At 40.5% G+C, this 15,795-nt stretch overlaps 1 protein-coding gene across 1 annotated transcript in view; it reads left to right on the top strand.

Annotated features, from left to right (window-relative positions):
* The first annotated feature begins 142 nt into the window (after positions 1-142).
* The window catches only part of LOC121917264 (CD166 antigen-like), a 188,373-nt gene continuing 172,720 nt past the window's right edge, over positions 143-15,795 (top strand). The window contains exon 1 of the mRNA XM_042443047.1: positions 143-766. Coding sequence (XP_042298981.1) covers positions 631-766 — 136 coding nt within the window. The 5' untranslated portion in view covers positions 143-630. The remainder of the gene's footprint in view (positions 767-15,795) is intronic.

Raw genomic sequence — 15,795 nt, 5'->3', positions numbered from 1 at the left:
CCCCCCCCCCCCAAGAGGACCCCCCCCTTCCGAGACACACTGACCAATGGGAAGCCCCCCCTCTCCAGACACAGTGACCAATGGCACCACGGACCCAACTCCCTCCCTTTGCAAAAGCTCTAGGTTCCTCTTTCTGCTCGCTCTCCAGCCTCCGAAAGCCACGCGCGAACCCTCGCTCGGAGTCTCAGGGCGGGGCGAAATTTGGGGTGGGCGTGTCCTCCCCAAACTAGCCCCTCCTCCTCTCGCCGCTTTCGGTCCTGGAGCGCCGCTAGGCTGCCAGAGGGAAAGGCGAGCCACCTGCTTCGCAACACTCGCCAGCGCCGCCGCCGCCGCCTCCTCCAGTGCCGACGAACGGTTTTTGGGGGGCTCTCCTTCCTCGGAGCTCCTAGCGCCGCCATTCCTGGCTTCCCAACTTCTTCTTCCTCCTTTGGCTTGGAAAGTTACAGAAAAAAGAGAGAGGGAGAGAGAGGAGAGAAACCCAGCCCAGAAGGGTCCTCCCTGGCTCCCCTCAGGAAAGGAGAGCAGAACGGAGGGGAAAGAAGGAGGCAGCCCTTCACTCTCGGAAAGGGAAGGAAAAGGTGGCCTCTCTCTCGCATACGACACGCAAGGAAGAAGGCAAAGGGAGGCACGATGGGGACCTCCTCAGCCGCCGCCGCCGCCGCCTCCTCTTCCTCAGCCTCCAGTGCTTCTGGACGTGGCAAGCTGCGCCCTCCGACGCTGGGGCTCCCGCTCCTGGGGCTCTTCTCGGCCCTTTGCTTCAGGCCAGGTGAGAGGAAGAGAGAGAAGAGGGAAGCAGAAGAGGAGCCTTTCTCTCCCTCAAGCTGCATCCATACTGGGGAGATAACCCGGTTTGGAAGCGCTTTAATTGCCCTGGCTCAAGGCTATGGAATTCTGGGAGTTGAAGTATGTTTTGGGGCCCAGAGGGGAGCTCCCCACAAATTCCGACTCCCAGAATTCCATAGCTTTGAGCCAGACAACGAGTTAAAGCGCTTCCAAACCGGGTTCTCTTTCCAGTGTGGGCGCAGCTTCATCAGTTTCTCTTTCTCCCCTCCGTTGTGGGGAACTTTGGGTCTCTGGTTGCCTCCTTGGCGAGGTTCTTCCACTGCTCCTCTTCTGATCCTTTGCTTTTCTCTCTCCAGGGTTTCGGGGGCTGAAGGGTGGACCTCTCTCGCCCTCCTGAGCCGCGCGCTTTCCATTTGTGAATGTCCCTCTCCTGGGGACTCTCTGGTGGGGCTTCTCTTGTAAGTTGGTTGGCTCTTGAGAGAGAGAGAGAAGGCAGGCAGTCCCAGGAGGAGGGAGCCTCCTTGGGGCTAAAAGACGGGTGGTTTCTGCGGAAGAGAGAGAGATATTACACACACATACACTTATGCCGAAGATAAGTATAGATATAGGTATAGATAGTTAGACACACATGCTGAAGATAGGTATAGATATCTACACACACATATATGCCGAAGATAGATACAGGTATAGATAGATATCTACACACACACACATGTGTATACACATTTGTGTATTTGTTGTGAACTGCCCTCAGGTGGACCCAGACTCATGACTTACCTTGTGGAGGAGACCTCACCTGTCCTCCACTTCTCTGCTTAGTTCCTGCAAATGTATGTCTCCGATCTCCTTGGTTGAATCTATATCTATGCACCTGGCCTGCTGTTTCCTTCTCTTTCTACTGCCCTCCACCTTTCCTAGCACTATTGTCTTTTCTAATGATCCGTGTCTTCTCGTAATGTGGCCAAAGTGGCTTCCAGAGGGTGAAAGGCACCAAATACATGCTGTGGGGATACACACGTTGCTGGGTATATTTTGTGCATTTTGGTTGGCCAATAATAATAATACAGTAATAGGAATCCCTGTTTTGTGTGGATTTGGGGTGTTGTACTAATCTATGATGGGAATGGCTGGGAATGGGAGGGAGAAAGTACAGTATGTGTTTGAGGGGATCTATGTGAGAGCATGCCATCCTCAAGCTCACTGCTCTCAAGCTCCTATGCTTAAGGCTGCCACCCTGTGCTTCTTGAATTGGGGGGGGGGGGGGGGGTAAATGTGCCAAGGATCAGGTTGTGCCACCTTATCAAGGTGTTTTTCAAAGCATTCCTTCATATATATATATATCATTTCTACCAGGTGTGTGTGCCTTCCGGCTCCTCTGCTTCTTCCTTTCAGATCTTATCATTTTAAAGCTCCAATACAGTCATCTGGGACCAGTCTCACCAAAACCAGAGGAGGGTTTACTTCCAAGGAAAGGTCCCTTGGTTCAGGCTCCATGGCCCCTTGGGGTGTGATTCAGGAGCCAATTCCCATGGTGCCTTGGGAACGGAGCTAGATCCATCCTGTTTTAAATTCAAATTAGTACATGTAAACTGACATTGAACCTTTTTGCTTTGCTTGCGTTATTTTCTTTGATTTCACCCCCTGCAAAAATATCTCTGGATATTGATGTAAAAAAGCTGATCCCATTTTCAGAAAGAACTGCTCTCTTCTTCCCCAGCCCCCTCATCTACTTGTCTTTTGCTGAGATATCAAACCAAATCTGTTTTCTTTGGTTACCAGGTTCTGCTTAACTTCCAAGGAAACCCTGTCAGATTTATCAGCAATGCAGAGAGCGGTTCTCCAACTTGGGTGGGTTTTGGCTGGCTCCCCTTGAAAGTTGCCTTTCTGGTTGTGCTGGAGGGAGCAGAAGGAGGTGACCTCACCTGTGTCTGTGAAGAAACCCAGGCAGCAAGGGATAAATAAGCATGCCTTTTGTATGGAGGGGAGAGAGGAGAAAGAGGCAGGATGGGGGGAAACAGTGAGTGCAATAATTCAAGGCTAGCTGCCAGCTAAAGGCAGTCGTCCTATGAGTTGAGTCACTTTGGATCCCAATTTTTCAGTCCTGATACTTTAAATATCCCTGTAATAATCTTCGTAGAAAAACTTGCTATTGAATTCTACATTCTGCCTCTACTACAAATGGCTCCTATGCTAGGGAGACTTCTCTCTGGTTTCTCTGTGGGGTAGTTCCACTTCTGCTGTTCAATCTGACCTGTGTGTGTTTGAGTGATTTTAATTTCATCCAGTGCATTAAAGGCAGAATAAGCAACTCTGCAAGGATCTGTGTGACTAAAAAACAACAATAACCCATTGGTGTAACACCTATAGCTGTTGTGTGGGTTTATTCTTCAGGATTTGGAGCATGGGGCTCATTATGATTTTTTTAAATTTCTATGTTTGAGTCCACATCTGTCCTGGCACCTTCTCTTGTAAAATGTGAAGTCTGGAGCAGTCCTACCTCAAAGCACTTCTTAAACTGTAAGACCCAACTGATTTTTTAAAAAACTGGACCTTTGAAATATCTAAGGCCTAGCACGTCTTTCTAAAGATTTTTTCTTTCTCCCTGCAAGTATTGTGAATGCAGTGGCTTCAGTCTACAATCTTCTTATTCTGGAGGAAACTCATTAAAGTCAGTTGGAATTCTCTAGAGTATGTGAATTGTATCCAAAGGTTCAGTTTGACTCCATTTATATTTTCTTGTGCTCCTCAGGATTTCAGCAAACAGGGGAGTATTGAAGTGTGTTTCAAACAGAGAGTTCTGTTTGTAATTTTCTTTCTGCCTAGTTACGTATTAAACTGAACTGTTGCAAGGAAAGCAAACTGATCTGTGTTCTCTATGGAGAATGTCTCATTATTCTTGTAGAAAGAGCGTCAGCCTGTGGTTGCATTTTGCATTGCTCTAAGAAAGAGGCTTTGTGTGCCTGCCTTTAGAGTCAAGACAGAAGCTTTGCAGTGCCCTCAGTGTTTTCAGTCACCAGGCTGTATATTTGGAAAACTCCCTCATTAACCATATAAAGACCACCTTCTAACCGTGGAAATTACTGTAGGTGCACTTTCTCAAGCGTTTGTTCCTAATTAAATTCTGAATCAAGTAATTCCAGCATTTTAATGTCAATTAATGTGACAAAGTATTTTTGAATTTAAACACAGTATTTAATTATTATTGTGTCTTGTGTTAATGTACAGGGGAACTAATTATAGTGCAACATGAAAAGGTAGGAAGTGTGTCTAGGTAAGCCTGAGAACAGCGCTTAGACCAAAGCTTCAATTTTATGCATGGTGGCTGGGGAATAACCACCACTGAACAAAGCAGGATTTATATTCAGGAAATATATTCAGGTATATTAAAAAACACATCTGTAAGTGTGTGAGAGAGATATATTGTCTGTGTTTTTAATGCTTTATGGGGGAAGAGAGTGGCTTATAGCAGAAAGTGCTGAACTGATTATCTTTCAAGGTAGTCTCTATATTGTGAAATAATGTCTCATATCATAATTGCGCTTACAGAGAATCTTTTCAAAATTCTGCCACAGAATGTTGTTTTCTCTTATCCTCTTAATGTGAGCTAGCCTACTAGTATAATAGTATTCAAAATAAACACTGCAGCATACTTTTAGACTACTAGCATACACAAAACAAGTCAAACACTTATATAGGATATAAGTTGCCTATTTGTCTTAACAAATAAGGTCTCACTTTCACTGTTATAAGTTGAAAAAAGAATAATTTCACTTGTGCTCCCACAGCTCTGTTCTGTCCATGTTTACCATGTACTCAGTGGGGTTTGCTATTTAGTGACCTAAAGCACTGGATGTTGACTCAAAGGAATAAGCATTCCTTGAGTTCAGTGTTGCCAAAATGCGTAGGAATACAAGTGCATTTTTGGTTCAGCATGTATAGGAATACAGTTGCATTTTTCAGATTCCAGCCTTATATTTCATCAACATGTCCTTCTGTACATTATGAGAAGAGACTGAGCCTGTCATTGTTAGCATCCTTACTAGAGAGTAAATCCCATTAAGCCCAGTCAAGCTTGCTTATGAGTATATATACATAAAGGATTATGCTATGAGAATGGAATCCTGTGTATTACTTGTTTAACCTGGAAGTATAGTTTATGAAACCCAATCATAATTCCTTATGAGTAAAGATGTCTAATCATATTTGAGAGCCAGTGTAGTATTGTGGTTTGAGCATTTGACTACAACTGTGGAGACCAGGGTTTGAATCTCCATTCAGCCATGGAAACCCATTGGGTGACCTCAGGCAAGTTACACTCTCTCTTCATCAGAGGTAGGCAAAGGCAAATCCTCTCTGAACAAATCTTACTCCCCCCCCCCAAAAAAAAAGTATAGGTTCACCTATACTTGAAGCACACAACAACAGTGATAGTATTTGGATGTTCTTTGGTCCCAAAACTTTGAAGGAAGTCCTTTTTCATTTCAAAGGGAGCATGATCATGATTGTTCCCTTTTACATGGTTTTCCAATCATGGTATGTTGCTTACTGGATACGCCAAAGACTAAATTGGTCTGGTGTTTGAGGAATTTGTTACTCAAGCTGACCCGTGAATGGACAGACAGTATATTCGTGGTGGCTGAAACAGACGTTCTAAACTATTTAGACTCATAATGTAGAAAGTGAGGAGACTGGACAATTGGAATTTTGTTACTGATTAATTACATCTACCCCTTGTTAACCCTTTTAGTTTTAAAACAAATAAGTGTTGGTTCTTACATAAAATAAATGGATTATACATGTTCTCTGCAGATAAAAATACATTCTGCTGAATAAAGCATGATTATAGCTACAGCTGTACTGTATAAAAGGTGAGATGGAAACCTCCAGTCCAGAATTCACCATTATCCTGAACTTTCCTGACAAGCCACTCTCTCACCCTTTGAGGAAAAATAATATTGTTTGGTTTTACAGGATAAGCAAAGTCACTTTACATAGGGTTAATGCTCATTGCAACAATCAAGTGTCAACTTATAAAATGTCTATAAGATTTAGAAACCCTGTTAAATGAGTTATTGTTATTTTACTTTTACTGCAGCGTTAATGTGATGTTATTAGTTTATAGCCAACAAACTAAACTACAACACTCTTAAGCTAATGCTTTGGGGCGCTAGACACTTTAAACAGTGTTTTCAGACTATCTGGTGTGGGGAGCCTGCAATTACTGCTTCCCAGTGTGCCAAGGATCAACACTATACAACAGCAGCAGCAGAAACAATACAGTACAAAAATCTTTAGAAAGACATGCTAGGCTTCTCTGTTGGTATGTTAGGAGAACAGAACGTGGCTATACTGTTGCCAAATTCCAGTACATTGAAGTCTTCTGTGTGTGTAGGAAAATGGCCAGGGGCCACTTTGCATCCTGCCTGGGCCCACAATCACTCCTCAGTGATCCAGACTGTTAAATTATTGGTTGATTCATGTTGTAGAATTCTCATGTTCTCTGTTAGATAATTCTAAGGAAGAAAAATTTGATAGCACGTAAGGATCTTGGTCTTCATTTCTCATCTTTCTGCAGCCTCCTTCCCTCCTCAGCACTTTTAAATACTTCTTGGTATGTTGTACACTTTCTTGTACTTGGTGGTGATCATTCTTGTAAGAAAAGTAATCTTGTCTTGAGGTTTGAACTATGAAAGGTATGCCATTAGAATAGAATAGTGGTTATCTTGCTTACAGAGGTGGTTGAGAATTCCACAGTCCCTTTGTTTTTTATGTACTTTGAATGCATACATAAATTGTAGGTAGCTCAGTTTTAGTACATCTTGCAGTTTGGAAACAATTTCAAACTTCACAGCTTCTTTTTGTACTGTTTCATGCAAAGGGAACTCTGAACTTTTGAATTTAACCTTTTCATTTAAAAATGAACAAACAAGATATTAGCATGAGATGCTGTCTTTTATGTATCTGCTTAGAAGTCAGTCTCTCACAAGAGTGTGGGGGACAAGAGTGTGTGCTAGGGATTTTATCTCAGAAGTAAGTCTTTTACAAATACAGTAAATATTAACTTAACAACCTTGTGATTTTTAATAGGTGAGTAATTTGAGAAGTTAAAACAGAACAATAGTCATACAATTGGAAGGGGCCCTATGGGCCATCAGGCCCAACCCTGCTTTGGCTTTCATGTATATACAAGGAAATCTGAATTGAGTCCATAAAGTAAACAAACCTCAACTTGAGGCCAAGGATACTAAGTGAGTGATTTATATTTTTGTGGATGGTGAAAACCTTCTGGCACAAATATTTTCTATTGTAATAGAAGGGTAATATAAAATTCCTATGGTCAAACGTTTAGTACTTGTGGCATGCTTTACTGAGCAAAACATTTCTCCATGAATTTTAAACAATTGTAGTAATGGAGTGAGCATCTGCCTAGTTAAAGATAAAATTTCTTTTCTTAGCAAATGTATATGTTTCCAAAACAAAGCAAAAATCACTATGTGTCTGTTCAACTGGCATTTCCTTCAAAGATTTTTTTTTTTTTAAGAAAGTATGGATTTCTTTGTTTTTCTTTTTTTAAAAAAGTGCTGAAATGGTGAAGAGAGAGAGAGAGCATAAAGCTTGAGGATGTGTTACAGAGGTTATGTTTGAAATGATTCTGTAATGTTTGGTTAAAGGCATTTGAAATTTTCTGCCTGAGTATAACAAGGAAACATTAATTGGCTCCCAAAATAGCCAACAAAAGATATTTTGTTTTACTTCTTGATTTATTGTTTATTTCAATCACTTTATTAATTTAATATAAATTTCAGTTAAAGTACATCTCCATTACTTTTTCTTACTTTGTTGTTCCTTGAAACTGCAAGGAGCTGGGTGGCGTTTCCCCAACCACCCTTTCTTCATAAGGCTCTTTATTGAAGAGAGTGAGAGACACTTAAATGTGGCCTAGATATCTAATGTGAAAAGCTTTGGGATTGAGACAATCCCTACAATAGTTTTATACTACTATTTCTAATACAGGTATATTGAGGAAATTGTGTAAAACTTTATTTTGTACTAGCTATTCACAATTGCATTTTTAAACATGTATGTCATAAAGGAAATAAAAATTTGTATGGGTATAGCCACATTATAGTTCATATATTTTTCCATCTTCTGACATGCATATCATACTTCTGCACAGTACTGAATAGTAGAATTAAGTAATGTAATTTCATTTTTTGAAATGTTTAGAATTCCTTGTGTGCATTTATTTTAGAATACAGCCAGTTCTAAGCAAGTAAATTATAATAACACTTATAATAATTATAACTATATGTGTAGCTGTAACTATGGTCCACATTGAAAAATATGCTCAGGAATACTTTCTGTTACTTTTAAATTATAAGTACAATCAAGAGTCCTGTAGAGATTCTCTATGCATATGTGTACTTCCTCAGATTTGGCTCTTGCTTGTCCTCTGCTGATTTCGCTGTGTCTTGCCCATGGATGTGGATAGTATTCTCAAAGATAAGAAGCCCACTACCCATTTTCTAGGTTATTGCTTATATTGGTTTAGAAAAATTGTTCAAGAGGGACTGAGGGGTTGATTTTGTAGACATTCTTCAAAATTAGACAAGAAAGGTGTGTCTGTTCATTCTGCTGGATCTCTTAATAGTTTTCAGTAATACAGACCACGGTATCATTCTAGGTATCTCTCTGGGTTTTGGCAGAGCTGTCTTTCCAGGAAATCATTTCATCAGTTCTTTCCTTCCTGGAGGAAAGTTTCCACAAAGATGATCAATCTTAATTAATTAATATCCCACTTTTCATCTATATGGGCTCAAAGCAGCACTCCCATGGCTTTTGTGGTTCCTCAAGCTTATTCTCAGTGCATCTTTTAAACATCTGTGTCAGCTTCCCTTATTCTAGTGTCTACCAGATGCTTTGGGCCACAGCTTTCACCATCTCTTAACCATCTCATGCTGAGTGGAGCTGATGTGAGTAGTAATTTGAAACATTTGTTCAGAAACTTCAGTTGATTTTACATTGATATGATATAACCTTCATGTTACCCATTCTCCTTTGGCACTAATACCGTTGGCTTTCTGCATGCACTACAAAGTTCTGAGTTTGACCTATAAAGCCCTACACAATTTGAAGCCAAGTTACCTTAAAAACAATGTTCCTTTATATAATCCTTTCTGAGCACTTCTCACACTTCCTCCAGGGATTCATAAGTTATCAATGTGCAACAGGGATTTTTTTTGTAGCAGCCGCTTTCTCTGAAACCCTTGGGAGATTTGAACTTCTCCTTCACCACTTGTATTTAAAAGGGTAGTCATAATCCTCCTTCAGGTCACAGTTCTACATTCTCCTTGGCATTTTGTGTAATCTCCCAAAGAAGGACAAGTAACATATCAATTGGTTGAAGTACCCTGATTATGGATTTCTTTCTTCATGAAAGACCAGTTGGAGGTGAGGTCATCCTCATTTCATTGCCAAGTGAAAACACATTTCTTCACCAGAATGTATGAAGCTTCTTTTGTTTGGTTTCTGATTTCTTGGAATGCAGGCTTTAGTTTGTGTTATTTAATTGTTTCCAAGATTGTAACCACAGTGAGATTTTCAGATATATGACAGGACAGATATATTCTTAGAAATATAAATAAATTAATCTAAAGATACAAATATTTTGTATAGTATTGCCCTGTTCTCTTCATTGTACTACATGTTCTATGGAGGGCATTCATAGCATTCATGGTGTTTTTCTTGTCAAAAGTGTGTAAAGCCTGGGGTGCTCATAACCATCACCAACACTTACATAGGATCCATGATTAATGAGTGAAATTCAAGTACTGTACTGCCTAAATCACTGTGACTTTGAATCATGAAAGAAAACATTTTCAGTAGTTTTCTTGTTTCCTATAGTTGTCATGTCTATGAGGCTAGCATAACTATGTCATTTGATATTAAGTATCTATTTTTCTGTGACTTAATACAGTACTTCATAACTTTAGTTGCATAACTTTAACTTAGACATTAACAACTTTTATAATCAGGCTTGAACAGTATGTTAGTGTCTTCAGGATCAGAATCCAAATTAATTTATGTGTAAGCACCAATGTGTAAGCACCATCAAACAGCGTAACACACAGGAAATATTTCACTTTCGTTTCACATATTTACGTTCTTCTGTCCATGAAATTCTGTTGTTGCATTCCCTTCCATTGATTCCCACTGACATCTTTTGTGTGTGTTCAGAGCTGTAGGTGTTATGTATTATGTGCTGAGGAAGTACCTAGCACTTTGTAAGCTGTAAGGTTTCATGTAAGCAGCAGTGAATCACAATATTGCAAGACAGTATGCTACACTGAAACCTAGATGATAAAACTTTGGTGATAAAATCCAGTCATAGATGCATACCTCAGTACAAGTGTTTGTTTAGTCTGAGAGCACCAGAAAGCATTTTGAAATTTAATATGGTTTTCCAGAATCCTTTCTTATGTAGTAATAAGTGAGGTCAGTGAGTCAGCACATTTCTAGCTATGTTATGTAAGTAAAAACTGTTTGGTTTTGATGTTGCAATCTTGATATTAATAAATTTCATATAGCTAGTAATTTATATTATGAAGACATGAGAGTTTGCACATAGTAAGTATAAATGTACAGTTCTCCTTTCCCTTATGCGGGGGATCTGATATGGACACCCATCCACCCACCCATGTGTGAGGAGAAAATTGCGTGTTCTTGCACCCCATTGAAAATAATGGGGCGCATGCACACGGTGCACACGCCACAAGAGCATGCGCCATTCATTACATTGTACCGCGGCTTCAGCATATGCTGAAAGCCGCAGAAGGGAAGCCCATGTATGGCACAGGCTCACTGTATTTCTTTTCATTACTAGTTAACTAAAATGAGTAGTTTAAACTACTTAAATTGTACAATAACAATTTCATAGCTCACACATAATAGGGTAACTATACACATTAAAGACAGATTATGTATCACTGTATGAGAAATTCTTCAATGCAGTAACTTGAAACACTTCAGTAAGGATTGCTTGTTTAAATAGGCCTAAATAGAACATTCTACTGTTCTTATTTTGGATTTTTGGAAGCCCATAGGCTGAAAATATCATCTGTTCAAAAAATGGTGTTACTAATTATGTTTCAAGAACTAAGTGATGCAATTTACCTTGCATGGTATAAGGTATTTTAAGATATGTACATAAAAATTTCTAAGTCTGTAATTTGCTTTCTATTACCTATGCATATATAAAATTTAACATTGATGGGATCAAGTAGCTAATAGCAAAATAGCAATCTCTCAATTTGAAAATTGCAGTTTTGCGACTTAAAAAACATTCAGTAACTGGTACTAGGGTTCCAAATTAATAGTTGATTTTATAATGTTTCCTTATCACTGCCACCTTAAAGGTTCATTTTAAGGATGATAGTAACCTTATTGTTGGCATAGAATAAGATAACAAAACTAGTGCTCACTCATGTGATTCACCATTATCATCCCCATCTTATTTATTTATTTATATCCCCTTTCCCCAAACTCAGGGAAGCTCGTAATATTAAAAAACATTACAGTAGGTAAACACATAGCTAAACTTTCTTTTTTTTACCCAGATACAACCTTCTGTGGCACACGCTGAAAAGAAGCATTTGCACCTTTAAGTGTAAAGGAATGTACATTGGAGGGGGGGGACGACAAGGATAATGATCAATAATGTTAATAATGTCAATAATAGATGCATTAGAATTATTTACTTTAAAATTCTACATAATTACTAGGCTCAAAATAATTGGACTACTTTAAGCATGCTGACGTTGCAAGATGTGTGTGTGTTAGTTGATGCCACCTTACATTTAGTTTTAAAAAACTACTCATTTTGAAAGGCATCTGATGTGAAGGAAGGGGGACATTTTGAAAAACTGAACCCCAAAATATTCTTGACAGTGGAGAACTATCTGCTTGATTATTTGAATCCCAGATAATATAACATAACTAGGGCATACAAAAGTATGTTAAGTTTTTGACTGCCCTTATACCCGTATATAGCTAAAGGTATGGGGGAGGGAGAAGGGAAAAGGCATGCACCTTTTTCTCTTCTCCTCCCACCCTCCCAGATCTTTGGCTGTCTCCAGGGAAGTCCCACCCTGGAAGGTGGAAGTCCTGCCCCCAAAAGTCCCACCCCCTCCAGAAGTTCCACTCCAGAACCAGGTAATAACCATTATAAAAACACCCTTGAGTTTGGGCACTTGGACCCTAAAAGGTCCAGCATCACTTCCTTATAAACTTGTCATGTACAAGTCGATAGCAGTTTTGAGGGGCAAAATTATGGATTTTTATTTGTTCCATGGATAAGTTGAAGGTGTTGCTGCCACCACACCCCCAACTGCTCTCAACTATGGGGGGAGACCAACCTGTAAAAGAAGCAATGCCCCCCCCCCCCGGTGCCTTAACAGTGAACTCAGAAAGAGACACTACCATCGTGTCCCTGATGCTCCCCTCACCTCTTGTTCTTCATGAGTACAAGTGCCAAAGAACTGCTGTTGCCGCTGAATCCCTGATGTTCCCCTCGCCTCTTGGCATTCCTCTTTGAGGGGAAGCATCAGAATTGCAGCTGTGGCATTGCTGGTGCTCCCTCTCCCCCTTTCCTTTCAGTTTGGACTCCTCTGTTTCAGGACCAAGTGTTAGGTTTTTGTTTGTTTTTTAAAAAAAGAGAGGATAAACCCTTCCCTGCTTTCCCTGAGACATCTGCTTGTTCATGCCAGCAAAATCAGCCAAGCCCATTCACCTAAGCCCCCACTTGAATGGCAAAGGATGTCTTCAGGAAAGAAGGGCTGTTTACTCTATTTTAAAAGTGACAGAAATCTAACAGTTGTTGTTTGAGCTAGGGAGCACAAACTGAGAGGGAATTGCTTAGACTGTCCAGGGACAGCTTCATGTAGAAACACCTCCCACTCACACACTCTCCCTGACTCAGTGGGTGATTTTCCAAGGTCTGCTCAGAATCATTCATTCATTCTGCAGAGGAAAGAGTTAAACAGATGCCTTATTCCCCCTCTCCCAGCCCCTTTCCTCTCAGTTTGGGCTTCCTGACTCAAGGAACAAGTGGTAGGTTTCTGCCATTTGAAAAACAGAGTAGATAAACTGACCCTTCTTCCCTGCTCCCCCTTTCCCTAAGACATTTGCTCATTCATGCCAGTGAAATCAGCCAGCCCTGTTTACCTGAGTTGCTGCTTGAGTAGCAAAGGATATCTCGAGGAAAAGGGGAGACAGGATAGTCTGTTTATCTGTTTTGTTTTTAAGAGACAGCAACCTAACACTCACTCCTGGAACTAGGAAGCTCAAACTTGGTACTCAAAGGGGAGTACCAAGAAGCAAGAGGAGTGTGTTGGCAGGTTTGCCCTCATGGAGCAGCAAAGGGCAAGGGGAGCACCAAGAATGTGGCAGCGGTGGTTCTTTTTGAGTTCACTGGCAAGTCAGGGTATAGTGTAGGAAACAGTGCTTCTTTTACAGGATGGTCTTCCCTGACAGACTAGTAAAAGAAGCATAAAACACTCCTTACTCACCCTGGTGCAGGAGCAGCAGCTCTCTGAGATTTCCCTGTCATGGCAGGAGGAAAGGGCACATCTTTTAGGACACCTTCTGCTATCCCTCTCATAGCAAAGAAATCTGAAAGTTTCACAGCTGCCATTTTTCTGAGCAGTATTACCATAAGGACTCACGTATAAGTTGACCCAGGATTTGTGGGTCAATTTTTGGCATACATTTTTCAATTTATTGATGAGTACATACAGTACTTATGTTAAACTAATTATGTCATCTTCCAGAATGCTTCATTGCATACCCACATGTTTTCTGTATTTCTCTCTATTACCGTCTTTGCACTCTAAGCATGCACAGTTCACCAGGGGTTATGTTGACAGATCATTCCTCCTGTTTTAAAGTTCTAATAAAGGTCACTTGCATTTCTGAAAAGCTTGAGATGCCCCTAAGTGAGCTGATGTTGCCTCCTTGTGGTAGTTTGCAGGGAAGTAGCCATGCTAGTCTCTTCCAGCATAAAAGGGAGGAAGGGAGGGGAGAGAAAAAAGGGAATATAACGGCATCTTTAAGACTAGCTGGTTTTTATTTTAGCATGAGCTTTCATGCTGGTATGTGAAAGCAATATATCAGCTTACCCATGATCTTTACAAATTTCAATCCATTAATAGGGGTATTACAAAAGACAATGGTTTGATGGTGCACAACCTATATTTCTACAAAATGAATCTTTTCAGGGAAGGTTTTGAACCCAAAGATGGTGACTTTTGCTAAGAAGACTTATTGATTTCATGCATCAGCACTAACTGACCAATGTAAAGATCTGAAAGACCTGTATCACCTTATGCAATCCTTTGGAAATTTAGGTCTGAATTTGCATTTCTCTGGATCCTATAACATTCCACCCCACTTCCACAACTGTGGTAGTATGCTTTATAACCTGAGACTTTAATATCAGTCTGGACCACACCTGGAGAAGTGGGTTCATGTTCACAAAAGCTCATGTTAAAATAAAAACTAAATTGTCTTACAAGATGCCAGTACATTCCTTCCCCCACTCCTTTCCTTCCTTTTATGCTCCCTTGTGGTAGGTGTGTGTAGACTCCACTTTGGCTGAAGGACCATTGGCACTTAATGCTTGAACCTTGGAGATAGAGTGAACGATATAGTTGTATTCTGGGTGCATCTCTCCTTCCCCAATTCTGGGATTTTAAAATACATAGCACCTCATTTGGTTACACAGCTTTTTGAGGGGGTGGGGTAAGCAGAACTGATCCAGTAAGTTTTATAGTATTGATTCTTGTTTAATATGTAGCCATAGCAGCAGATTTTCTTCCAAAATACAGTTTTGTTTTGTTTTAAAATGCACCAATTGTGTGTATCATACTGTTCAGTTATATTGCAAATAAATATCTTGATAAAAGAAGCTAATAACCCAGCTAAATATTTAAGCATTTACTATTCATGGGCCTACTATCTCTCTTGGTAGTGTAGAAGATCGCTGTACATAGTATTCATGAATCTGTGTTTCAGTTTCTGTCTTTTTACTGAAGACAGTTTCACTGTAGAAACACAGACCTGTTTCAGCCTGCTGTAGAAGAGCTGCTTTTTCATCACTGGAAGGTCTGATTTCTTCTGTTTCTAGGTGGAAACACAAAGCAGAATTTTCCTGATAGGATAGGGTTTTGTTTACTGTGCCATATATGTATGTATATTCATAAGCTCTTTTTTCATCGTTTTAAATTATGAATCCTTTGTTTGCTCTGATGAATTAACTTTTTCATTGACTTAATCCTCCCCTGCATTCTGTTGGGGACAACAAAAGTGACCCTTACATGTTTTTAGATTGCAATTCCCATTATTCATCCCTCGCTCTGCTGGCTAGTTGATGTAACTTCCAACTGACCAGAATCAATTCTATGATTCTAAAACAGAAGTGCAATCCACTTCTACTTAAAATGAACAAGAGTACTTGTTGCAGTGACTAAGGATGACATCTCTCCTCTGAATGCCTGCCTTGAGTCAGTAATGGGCTGGATGAGGGAAAACAAACTCAAGCTGAATCCAGAGAAAATGGAGGTGCTCATGATAGGTGCCCCTGGTCCGGGGAAGGAGATTTCCCAGCCCATCCTTGAAGGGGTCACACTTCCCTGAAGAATGAAGTTCGCAGTTTGGGAGTACTCCTGGACTCGTCTCTACAGTTGACATCCCAGGTGGAGGCGATAGCCAGGAGTGCATGGTGTCAACTTCGGCTGATACGCCAACTGCTTCCCTACCTGGCTCAGGGGGACCTTGAAACAGTAGTACATGCACTGGTAACCTCTTGTTTAGATTTCTGTAATGCGCTGTACATGGGGCTACCTTTGTACCAAGTTCGGAAGCTCCATCTGATTCAGAATGCTGCAGCCAAACTGATCACCAAGACACCAAGATCAGAGCACATTACACCGGTGTTGAAATCTCTACATTGGCTGC

Source organism: Sceloporus undulatus, unplaced genomic scaffold, assembly GCF_019175285.1.
Source record: "Sceloporus undulatus isolate JIND9_A2432 ecotype Alabama unplaced genomic scaffold, SceUnd_v1.1 scaffold_13, whole genome shotgun sequence".
Taxonomy (NCBI): domain Eukaryota; kingdom Metazoa; phylum Chordata; class Lepidosauria; order Squamata; family Phrynosomatidae; genus Sceloporus; species Sceloporus undulatus.
The sequence above is the reverse complement of the archived record's forward strand: the minus strand, read 5'-3'. Positions and strand labels throughout refer to the sequence as shown.